The sequence below is a fragment of the Populus alba genome, chromosome 2 (assembly GCF_005239225.2).
Source record: "Populus alba chromosome 2, ASM523922v2, whole genome shotgun sequence".
Taxonomy (NCBI): Eukaryota; Viridiplantae; Streptophyta; class Magnoliopsida; order Malpighiales; family Salicaceae; genus Populus; species Populus alba.
The window spans coordinates 7,818,936-7,831,690 of NC_133285.1; the positions used below are offsets into that span (position 1 = coordinate 7,818,936).

A 12,755-nucleotide genomic window follows, 5' to 3' on the forward strand; every position below is an offset into this window, starting at 1 on the left:
TGATCATGATGTCTAATGATATGCAATAAATATATATCTGGTTACAATTTTAGTTAATCTCCTTCATGGTAGGCTGGTAGCTTTTTTAACAGTCAGCATATAAATTGCTCTTAGAATAATAATATTGCCGTGGTTGTTGCTTGCGCAAATGCAATACAGTTAAAGTCTAAGAATATTTATGAATATGAGAAGGTTGGTCTCACAATAAGATGGCGTTCACCACTAGTTTCCTAGAGGGAGGCGCTTTGTTCTTGTTTCTGGTAGTCCGATGAACAATTCGGTCTCCACATCTTCCGAAACTGAACTGCTCTCTCTCTGTTCTTCACAGGGTAAATTCTCTCTCTGTTCCATTGAGAGTACTCGCCATGGCTGTACGCCAGACTGAAAAGGAAACAATATAATGGTATATAAACAAGTTTGTTGTTTATAAATACATTGAAAAAGAAGATCAACCCCACAATTTCACCCCTGAGTTTGTGCTAGTTAATTTGGCAAACAATTTCCAGAGGAAAAAATTTCGTCAAATTTACCTGTATTTGTTAATTACAGGTTGTCTATTCAAATTAATTGGACTAAATTGTTAACAAAGTATGACGAGTTGATGCTGTAGGTAAACACTTTATTATTTATAATTCAATCCAATTGGGTTGAATTGATGGAAATGTGATGAATACAATTTGACTTTATTTATTTATTTTATTTTCTCATAAAGGAGCTTGTTTCTCAAAGTGGGATTTTCCAAATCATTTTCATGTGGAGGATGATCTTGGTTCCTGGCAAGAACGTAGTCTCTCATAAATGAAATTCCATGATAAAAGAGTAAGGTCATGCCAGCAAATCGAAAATTTTCAAAACTTCCATTAAGTTCAAATTCTTCTCCATCCTAGAATTGTTTGAAATAATTAGATATGCATTCAACATCTAAACCAATATAGCCAACAACAACTAGATTAGAGATAACGGTTTAGTTAAAGCTACCGAGAAAGGGTAATAACTGCTGATGACGATGACAGCAAAATGAGAAATAATTGAAGTTCATGGCCAAAAAATAATAGTAGCGACTACAAGTATAAATTTTTTCACCTTGTTAGACAGCCTTGCATTTTCAGCTGTAAGTAGCTTCTCCTGAAACATACGTATAGGACATGGAACATAAAGTTAGCAATTTGCGGAACAGTCTTAAAAAAATCTTATTTACCACGTCACCATATGTTTGCAAGGAATTCTACGGGGAAGAGAAGAAAAGATGCCAAGTACCTTTACTGAAACATAATTTGGAATCACAGAAATTCAACTTCTCACAGCCTTTGAATTCTATTTTCACTAGTTCTTGGCATAAAAATGAAGTGATTATATACCTTTTGTTTTAGTTGCTCAATCTGATCTCTGAAAACCTTATTCTGAGCATAGGGAAAGAACGAGAATGTTAGCTAGGTTATCAGCTGAATAAGACTTGAAGCAAAAACAAAGTGGTAATGATGTTTATGGCCAAACCTTTCTAGCTCGGATGGTGCCTACACTCCTCTCTAACTGTTGTTCGATTTGTTGCAGTTCTTCAATAGTGCACGATCCCAAACATTCTCCCAGTAGCTTTCTGAAGCATTTTAAAATTAATTTTCAAACATTTAATTATAATATTTAATTCCAAGAGTCAATCAATTCATCAAACTATACTATAAGCACAAAAGATTTAAACTAGTCCTTTGAACCGTTTTGAAACTTCAAGAATCTCTATCTTCTTTATCATGCTAGCTGCTTCGCCCTTCAGTTGCTGCCATTCCAAATTTATATACATTAGAAAATTAAGGGAGAAAGCCAAAAGTTTTTGCTGGCAACCAAAGAGACTAAAAGCAGAAGAAAAGGGAAAGTAATCGATGTTAAATATTTTTTTTCAGAAACGGAACTGACACTTAAAGATGCCTAAACGTATAAATCTATGCAAGCAGCATAGAACCAAAACCAATAAGATACATATCCCTTTTTAGAGATTCTTCTATGCAATGAACTCTTATCTAAAAAATGCAGAAGTCCATTTTTGAACTAGACAAGTTCATATCACTTTGGTTGCTTATTTGACAAGGGGGAAGAAGGCAAGATATAACACTGCTTATTTATTACTAGATACCAAATACCAAAGAATCTGCAAGATGTAGCAATATCCTTTACATGGAGCCATGTATCCTAGTGCATGTAATAATGGATTCCTCGCTGTTATTTTTTATATATACTTGCCTCTTTAGAGTGTTTTGATCACTTATGACTCGCAGTTTAATAAATAAAAAACAATCTGCAGGTTTTCATAGAAACTGAAGCTTAGAATCACAGGTTTGATAGAAGAGAAAGGAAGGATAACCTCCACGTTCTGTTCGCTTGTCTGCTTGTTTGTGTTGCTTTCTTTCACATGCCTCTGATAACGTTCAATTGTCTCCTGCACGCTGATGTCCAATAACAACGCTATGAATACATATTGCATTTTTATACAAAACAACATGAAAACGAAATAAATGAGTGTTCCTCTCTACAGATCCAACTACTGAACAAAACATATGCGTATTGCTTCTAACTATGGCCAGCCAGTGGCGGAGTTAGAAAGTTTTCCTCAACGGCTGAAGAACACCGGTATCAAGAAAACAGGGAAACTCTAGATTATAAAAATACAAAGTCTAAAATCCAATGGTTGTGGAAAGATCATCGAACTCCAACAAATAGGCATATTCTTTTTTATTGCATGTTTTAAACATGAAAAAGAAACACAATCTCAAATTTTTATTTAGAAAAAGACGAAAAAAGATATACAGAATACTCATACTATGGTAAGTTTGAAGGGTATATACATAGAAAATCTCTTAGATTACATTTAGTTAGGGAAACACTAGTCATCATTGTTCCAACTCTTACTGTCTCGAGACATTAACAAATCTCCTATAATAACAATGCTTAATCAATTTTTTGTGTAAAAGCCAGCGAATAAAAACAGAAGGTAAATCAACCAATAAAAAATAACAACAAATCTTTAACAAAAAAAAAAAAACAATTATTATAAGAAGGATGGTCGGTTTTGAGCGAAATGAAAAAAGTCCACAGATTTAAGGATATACATAATGTGGTCTACGGGCAAAAATCAAGCCTTTAATAGTTATTACAACTCTTTTTCAGACATAATATTAGAATGGCATTGAATATGGCTAAAAATTCTATGGCAGCCTCGTTGAGAAATTTGGTTACATAATAATGAGTAAAGGAGTCAAATCAAAAGTTGACCCCAAACTTTAAATTAAGCCTATCAATCTAAACTATTCCAAAAAAGATTTAAAAAAATAGACGAGCCATAGATTCTTGCAATTATTAGCAGGGAAATAATAACTTGGATACTTGAAGAAGGATGGCCTTCATTGTTCAATTTTTCTTTTTTTCAACGGGAGGCTCGATGATACTTGGTAGTTCTTCCACCATTCTAAAAATACATCTCACCCTTTTTAACTTAAAACCTTTAAACCAGGCGATTTTTTTCTCTACAAAAGAATTATTAGCTATGATGATGCTTGTTGTTCTTTTTATGGTATGGAAACTAAGACTATTGATCACCTTTTTATTCATTGTTCTGTGATTTAGAGATTTTGAAATGTTCTATATAATGAATTGGGTATAATGGATGTATGTCAAAGACTGTTCAGCTTCCTTTGCAGTAATAGAATCATTTGTTACTTGGAAAATTTCAATACAAAAACATCTAAAACATCTATATGCTTTGATGTGATATCTTGTGGTTTATTTGGATTACCCGTAACAAATTAGTTTTTTTTGTTAATTCTAATTGGAATAAAATTTATAATTTAACTTTCCATCGATTAGCTCAATGGCTTCATGTTAGATCTCAAAATTTTACTTGTATAAGTTAATCTAGTTATATGTTCAGATTGTACCTTGAGATGGTCTAATGCTCATGATTAATATTTTTTGTTGTTTCTTTGCTTTTTTTACTGGAAGTGTTTTTAGTCAGTTTGTTATTTTTTTAATGATACTGGCTAAATCTTAATAATATTCTCTCTTGATTACTATAAAAAAAAAAACTTAAAATCTTTAAATGAAAATCCTAAATCTTAATCTATTACAACATCCCAAAAAAAACTTTATTCAATTTTATTACAAATATTAATAGGCAGATTTTTAGTTTTGTGATGTAGATTTTGCCATCCATACGGTGAATATTTGGTGACTTTTTCTTAATCTATGAATCATGTGATAACTATATTTTCTTAAGAGTTCATAAAGGAATTAGTCTAGAATTCAAGTTGTTGCTTGTTACCATTATGATTTTTTATTTCTAGTTTTTATTTAAAAATGAGATGGGATGGTTTTTTTTTTAAAAAAAAAATTAACAATTTTAAAAATCAAATCAAATTTTTAAAGAAAAAGTACGTTTTGGTTTTTTATTTTTTATTTTTTGCCTTTAAATCATGCTACTACATGCCAACATCCTCACACCACCACCACTGCTATACAACAGCTAAAATTACAATACATTATTACTACTATTCTCCTCTTTAAATGACTCAATTCCTAAGCATCACCACTTTCATCATCGCTATCATCTGTTTTGTTATTAGAACAACTATCATTAATTCTATTTTCATCACCATAATCACTATCAAACATGGCCACCATAAGTTTCCTATTAAAAAAAAAATCAAGTCTACTAGCTAAGTTATTATTCACCAAGACTCTAAATATTATTCATTGTAATAGTATAATTACAAAATTGTCCTTGAACTAAAAAAACTTTTGAATTAAACATTAGGAACAAGGTAATCTTTTCACTATGATACAAATGTTTTTTTTTTTCAAATTATAAAGGGTTAAATTAGTCATTTTATTTTTTTACACAATAAAATTACATAGTTGCCCTGTGGTATTTTGGTTAATATTAAGGAGACTAAGGGAAAGTTTTGTATTTAAGTATTTATTAAATATTATTTTTCTCAAAAAGTTGTTGGTACGTGTCACACCCACACCAACAAGTGGGCGGACCTCACACGCGCGTGTTGAGCCATCCAGTTACCAAACACTACCTTTTATAGTGGCATTTAAAAGATCTCGGTGTCCACTCCACGATGAGGCAACGTGCGCACCAAACACAACTTTGGTTTGACATCAATGGCCTTTTTTTTCCCATGTAACATTTAATCTTTGTCCTTTTGAATTACTATTTCTTCTTTTTTGTTTAATAATCTATAAAATTAGATTATTTTTTTTAATTTCACCCCTCTATCATTTTTTATATTTCAAATTTGATTTTCATTCTTATGATTGCTATTTATTTTATTTGGGATCTTTTCTTAAATTGGTTTTTTTTACAATTTCATTCTTTTTAAGTTTATTTTTCCTATCAAACTTGATCCTCATTCTTTTGGTATATATATATTTTTTACTATGGAAATTTTTTGACACTGGTATTTTTTTTTCATGATTTTATCCTTCAATATTAAATTAGTTGGGAACCAAACTTCTTGAATGAGGATTTCAAGGATTGCGAGCTTTAAAAGTTAACCCAAGTTTAGAAGGTTTGTCTAAATTTACTTGAATTTTCTTTTTTTAGCTTATATTTTTTCAGTTTTGTCCTTCAACATTTATTTAATTAGAGACTGGGCTTTGTTATTTTTTTTATTTGCTTTTTGCTGAATTTTTCACTAATTTAAAAAATGATCTGGTTATTTCAGGTATTTTTGTTTATTGTTCTTTATTGAATTATCTTTGGCTAATTTTTAAAATCTATGTATTTTCTGATTTTATAATTCAATATTAAATTAGTTAGGAATTCAATTTCTTCATGAGTTGTGAGTTTGAAATATTAGTTCAAGTTTTGAAAGTTCACCCGAGTTTACTTAGTTTTTTTTTAAAAAAACTTATATATTTTTCAGTTTTATTTTTTAGCATTTACATTATTAATGATTAAGATCTGTTTTTTTTTTTTTATAAGAACTTTTGTAAATTTTCAAAATAACTCGTTATTTTTGGTCTTTTTACTTGTTTTTTTTTTTTTTTTATTAAATTTACTTTGATAAATTTTTTAAATTAATATTTTTTTTTAATTTTATCATTTAATATTATATTAGTTGAGAATTTTATTTTTTATTTTATTTTCTCTTATTGCACTTCATGATATTCTTCTACTTGCTCTTCTCTAAGTCATGAGGTAATTTTCCACAACATATTATTCCTAGGTTTTAGTTTCTCACACTGTCACCTCGTTACAATTATTATCACGTCATTGTTATAATAATAATAATAATAATAATAATAATAATAATAATAATAATAATAATATGTTTTATATTTCATATGCTAATTATAAATGAAAAATTTTCCTTTAGGTATATTTTTTAAAACATGGCATAATTTTTAGAAAACTAGAAACAAGTTTTGGTAATTTGAAAAAAGTAAACTGCAGACTTTATCAAACGAGATTGGAGAAATGATTCTGGAATTCAATATTCTTGTATTTCGATGTTTGTGAATGAACTTTGTTTTTATTACAAATTCTTAAGGTAACTAGCATGATACTATCACACCCTTACCACAAGTCATCAGGTGTTATAATGAAATCTAGTCTTTTGAAATTGCAAAGTTTATTTGTATGAAAAATCATGAAAGCTCTCCTTGATTATTTTTAAAATTTGGATATTTGTCATTTTATACTGAGGCATATGAAAATACAAATTAAGTTCATATTATTTTATATTTAGAATTTATCACACAATCCTGTTTGTTTTTGTGTTTCAAAAGCGTTTTTGAAATGAAATGAAATGAAATTTTTTTTTTTTATTTGCTTTAAATTAATATTTTTTAGTGTTTTCAGATCATTTTAATGTGCTGATATCAAAAATAATTTTTAAAAAATATTATTTTAATGCATTTCCAAGTGAAAAGCATTTTAAAAAGCAACCACAACCAAACATGTATTACCATTCCATTGAAGGAAAACTTAATTTGTAAAAGTGGGATTCTATAAATTAAGTGATGGAATCAATTCCATTCCATAGAAAGGAAAACCAGGGGAGGCGACATTTTTAGAATGTGAGATTCCTTAAGAAATTAAACAGAAATAAACCAAATACAAAAATATTCATAATCTTACGATATTTCCATGAACTTAATATCACTTTAAGATGACATTCTAAGTGAGGAAATTCACTACATTACCACAAATGTGGATACTTTGGCAAAATTTTTTGAAAAAATTTAAAATTTTTTTTATTTTTTTTCTTTGCTTTTAAATTAATATATTTTTAGTATTTTCAAATCATTTTAATACGCTAATATCAAAATTAATTTTTAAAAAATAAAAAAATATCATTTTGATGCATTTTAAAGTGAAAAGTACTTTGAAAAGCAACTGCAACCATTTTCAAACAAACTATTACAGCTTAAAACCAGAAACCAGGGTATATTATCCAATCTCCAGTAATAATTCAATTAAAAAATTACTAAACAACTAACGGAATCTAATCAACCCTTTTTCTTCCCTTTCCTGTAGAAATAGCTCGTGTTAATCTTCTTTCAAAAGAATTTGAAACGTTCATGTACCCATTTATTAGGAACATTTGCACTTGAGCAGCCTCTAAGACTATTATTGCGAAAGAGTCTATCCATGGTACCCTCTGGTCCTTCCTTCTCTAAGCACACTAGAGAGACATATACCGTCAATTTCTCAAGACAGACTGCAGTTGAAAAATTTCCTCGACAATCCCTAGCTAGATAGTTTATTTCAAGCTAAACTAGAAAAACTTAACTTCAACATACATCCAAGTTGGTTCAAGAATTGAAGTACCTTATTGACTATAAAATCTAAATACGCTGTTTCTTCCATATCAACAACTACTGTAAGGGATGCTACCTCTTTGTTTTGAACTGGCAAGTGATGCTACTTCATGTATATAAGAAGAGATCACGAATTGTTATTACAAGGGATCCTAACATCTTCTGTTTTTTTTTAATGGACAAGAGACCCTACCACATATAACAGGTGTTTGCATGCATCATAAGTATTGCATGATTCTTTTTCTTTTTTCTATGACTAATCGATAATTAGTTTTCAACTTGGCATAGGCTTTGTTCCGCTAATCTAATTACCGAAATAATACCCCTCTGGATGCTTTTTTTTCTTTCTATATATATATATATTCTTTTTTTGTAGCTTGAAAACTTATAGGAAATACGGGTACAAGTTGATCTACGAACTCATAGTCTGTGTTCACTTTGTTAGTAATGAAGTGAAACTGCTAAAGTGTTTTATTCCGCTGGCATTGTACCCAAATCTGATCAACAGGAAAGCCTACAGTCGTAATATTATCTCTACAAGTATACCAATAAATACACTGAACCCTGAGTTGGGCGCCTAGACCGTTATCTGCACAGTTCAGATTTATTTGGGGTCCATATGCACGAGAAGTAGAGTTTATAATACGGATTTTCACTAACTCTACATGCCTCTATATCGTACACAAAAACTTCAAATCCCAGAGAGAAAAATAATTAGAAAGGAAAAGGGTATGAGAAAAGGAATCACTATGATCGTAGTAGAGGATAACAAGAGAATCCCAAAGTCCTGCAAGGATCAAGGTCTGTGCTACTATGTGTACACGTGTCTGACTTGTTTGTTTCTGAGAGAGAGACACACTAATGAGATCTTGCATATAGAACCCTAGGGTGCGGGAACCATACCCGCATGGTATATGAAAATGAAAAGGAAAAACAATGCAGGAACTCAAAAGCTTCCATGGAAAGAGGAGGGTGGTTTGATGAGAGAGAGAGAGAGTGATACATGAATTAACTCTACATATATATATGTATAAACCATGAAAGGAACGCTGAAAAGTAGTGCAAAAGATGATACCTTGAGCTTCCAAATTCATAGAGCTTCCCTCTAGGAGAGAAGACGATAACGGCGACCTCAGCATCACAAAGAACTGATAGTTCAAAAGCCTTCTTCAGTAGTCCATTTCTCCGCTTAGAGAAGGTGACTTGCCTGCTTGTAGCGTTCTCTATGCGCCTCATTTGAGTCTTTCCTCTCACCATTTCTCTTTACCTTCTCAAGCATGTGAGGACCAATACATGTTGAAAAGACTTGGCTTAGTTTACAGATTTCTTCAATTCAAAACAAAACAAAAAAAATAGACTTCGTGAAGCAAAAAGGATTTGATTCAAAGAGGGAGTGAGTAAAGTTAAGCTTACCAAATAGACTCCACCCAGATGAAAGGGTTTCTAGTTTCTAGGTAACGAGGAGGAAGAACTACAAAAATCTGGACTTTGGAAGCAACGACCAGACAACCCTGTTGAAGAAGCAACAGTACTCTTGATGGATTGATTGAAGGATGCAAGAGAGTAAATGCTAGGGAAGGAATCAATTGAAAAATGGTTTCAAGAAGCCAAAGGAATAGACAGAACCTTAATGAAAATGAGAGAAACCTACCGAATAGGCAAAAAACCCACGAGATATTTAATCATGAAGAGAACGCTACAAGCCAGAAAAGGAAGCAGCTAAGGAAATCCGAGGATAAAAGGCAGTACCCAAAAACAGCCAATAAGTTTTTTACTGAGAGAAGTAGAGATGCGGTTGATTTGCTCAAAGAGGATGTGCAAGGCAAGCCACAAGGCATGCTCTCCAATTCATATAGCACGGGAGAGGTGAAAAAAAAGCAGTCAAAGAGGGGAGATTTGGAAATCTTACCGAATTGGCGGATACCTAGAGGGGCCTGTACTTGAGGAGCAACCGGTAAGAAATAAAGGTGACAAAAAAGGAACACAACTTGTTAAACAGTAAAAACCTGAGGTTTGTGGGTAATGGCCAAACCACAAAGATTTTTGTCTGGCTACTATTTTTTAGTCTCTTTTGTGATTGATGGTACTCAAATTCCCTTTTTTAGTCACCACCACCCAGAGAGTCAGCAAAGACCTCGCACAAACGACCCACCTTTCCTTATTCATCAATCTTTCATCTTTATCAAAATTCCTCAGAACCCACCTATTAAGAGTAACAAAATTTAAAGACTTATTACTATCATATGAAAATAACAAATTACTTTTGCCTGTCAAGTTTTGAAAAACAAAATTTGCATACTAGATAAAAAAATAATTAATTTGAGGAAATGATCGAAATACCCTCGTGTATATTATAACCAACATGAATTGATTGAAAACTATTCATTGAAATTGATTTCTTATCTCTCTTTCTCTATGACAATAACAACTCTTTTTCTTGTTTTCTCATAAATCAAACGATTAGAGAAAGATGAGCTATTTTTGTCTTGTTCTGGGTCAACTACTTGGTTCCAAAGTTGATATTTGAAATGGTTTTCTTTTGGAATTTGGAGATTGATATGGGGTTCTTTTACAATGGAGGGTTGATTTTAGATCTAACACTTGATAATTGTGTTCTTCTTGGTGATGCTAAGAAAAAAACAAGATGAGAGAGGGTTGGCAAGGGCCAATTGCTTTAACTTGTCTTTTTTAAGATTTTTCGAGTTAGGTTTTTTATCCTCTTTTCGGAAAATTGGTACTTTTTGAATCAAGTTTTTTATCTTACCAGTCGGCAAAAGTAAAAATTGTTCCTTTTTTTATTCGTCTCATATTAATACATGATGAATGAGACTTGTTTAAAGAATTTTTTTTTCTCAATAGTACCCTCATTTTCATCTTGGTTTTCTTCTTTTGATATATGAAAACATGGACAATTGGGATGTGTTTTTGTTGAATCTTCTATCTTATCAATCAAAATTAAAATTTGGGTTTTTATTGAATCTAGGTTTTTATGAAATGAGTACTAAATGGGATATTGAAAATTACAAAAGATCTTAGAGGTAAATCGAATCTACGATTATGACATCATTGGTACAATCATAAAGATCTCTACAAAATGAATCTAATGACACCGAGGGAGGTCACTAACAGGAGTGGGCACACTCTCGGTCTAAAGACAACTGCACAATTACAACAAAAAGAAAAAAAAAAAACCTCGAAGGCATCTCCGAGCTATATGTGTGAAATTATCATCTTGCTTACATTTTGTTGTTCGTAGATGTTATGTTAAGAAAATGATGTTGTGGGTGTTTTGTGTTTGTTAAAATGTCTATGTGAACTTGTAAGATGTTATTATTTGTTGGTCTTTGAAGCTAGTAGAAATTTGGAAAATGTGCAGTATGATTTTAGTATAGAGATGGGTTTTGAATATTTTAGTGATTAATTTAATGTGTTTGGACTTCTGTATTGTTTATTTAACTTTTATTTTAATTGTGTTATATTATTATTTATTACTTAACTGAAATTTTCAATATATAATTAGTTAAACTATTTTACTTATGATTTTACGATTTGAGTTTACGATATGAGTTTATATAGTATATTTCGTGTCGTGTCAAAAAAGTATTTTTGACAACCTTGATTTGGGTTTTTATTGAATTTGGGTTGTTATGAAATGAGTACTAAATGGGATCTTGGAAATTACAAAAGACCTTAGAGACACATCGAAACTTCGATTATAATATCACTTGTACAATCATAGAGATCTTTACGAAACGAATTTAATGACACGAAGGGAGATCACTAACAAATTGGGCACACTCTTCATCTAGAGACAACTACGCAGTTACAATAAGAAGACGTGGGAGAGAAAGAAAAAAAAACATTTAATGCATCTTCGAGCTATGTATGTGAAAGTATAATCTTGCTTACAATTTGTTATTCGTAGATGTGTGTGTTAAAGGAATGATGTTGTGGGTTTTTTGTGTTTGTTAAAATGCTTATGTGAACTTGCAAGATGTTATTTTTTGTTGGCCTTTGATGCTAGTAGAAATTTGGAAAACATGCAGTATAATTTTAGTATGGAGATGTGTTTGGAATATTTTAGTAATTAATTTGATGTTTTGATTGAAAATCAAGGTGTTTTTGCACTAAATATATAGTTGTGCATTGGAATTCTTCCTATCAAAATATTACATCCTTAAAATTGTTAAAGTCTGAAGCTTGGTATATTATATCTTTGGATTTTGGTGATTTAAAGCTGTGGTGGATTAATGGAGTTGAGTTGTGGGATATGTGTGTTTATAATCAAATTAAATAGTATTTTGATAGTCCATATGTTAAAACCGAGTTAGTGATTTATATTTATCTTATTGATGATCTCTTGGTATCCAATATTATGCTCAGGAATAGGGTTTCGGTGTTTGGATAATGGATGATCACACGTTCACGTCAATATTCCATTTCTAGAAACTGGAAGACTAGAGGATTGGTGGTTAAGGTCTTAGTTCCTGCAAAACAGTCCTTTTTATGGGGGGTTTGAGACCCTCTAATGATTAATTTAGTGACTTTATAGCAAAGGATTATAATAAATGAAGAAATAAGCATTAAACTCTAAGAATAAGATTTTTTGTTCTTAGTCTTTGGTAATAAATGCTTTGATAATATATGATAAAAGAATAAATATCATAAATCTTTTACGTGGATGGTTTAGAGAGTATTTATAGCCCTTGTTCTACGAACCATGCTCTTTTTCTCAAGGAGTTGAAAGTTTTTTCCTTTCAAATATTTTAGTAAGGAAGAAATCCATTAGATCAACATTAATTTTGATGGAAATATCTCTTACACAATATCAATATTGATGGGAATTACCTTTTCACATCTTTGGTGTTGACAGACAAATAGTAGAGCTATAGAAGACTTTTATGCCTTATTTTACATGCAAATTAATGTGGATGAGA

At 30.9% G+C, this 12,755-nt stretch overlaps 1 protein-coding gene across 2 annotated transcripts; it reads right to left on the reverse strand.

The window, feature by feature from the left end:
* Window positions 1–9,908, reverse strand: LOC118042296 (MADS-box protein SOC1). Of its 2 annotated transcripts, XM_035049929.2 has the most exons (10): window positions 9,728–9,908; window positions 9,470–9,514; window positions 9,232–9,329; window positions 8,894–9,085; window positions 2,354–2,435; window positions 1,710–1,771; window positions 1,495–1,594; window positions 1,359–1,400; window positions 1,084–1,125; window positions 1–381 (listed from the first exon to the last, which is right to left on the reverse strand). In XM_035049929.2, exons 4-10 carry the CDS (start codon window positions 9,073–9,075, stop codon window positions 223–225), a joined length of 669 nt encoding a protein of 222 aa, XP_034905820.1. In that variant the 5' UTR covers window positions 9,076–9,085; window positions 9,232–9,329; window positions 9,470–9,514; window positions 9,728–9,908; the 3' UTR covers window positions 1–222. The 2 variants fall into 2 exon arrangements, with proteins under 2 accessions (XP_034905820.1, XP_034905822.1); XM_035049931.2 differs by lacking the exon at window positions 9,728–9,908 and having other exon boundaries at window positions 8,894–9,144; window positions 9,470–9,661.
* Between the last annotated feature and the right edge of the window lie 2,847 nt (window positions 9,909–12,755).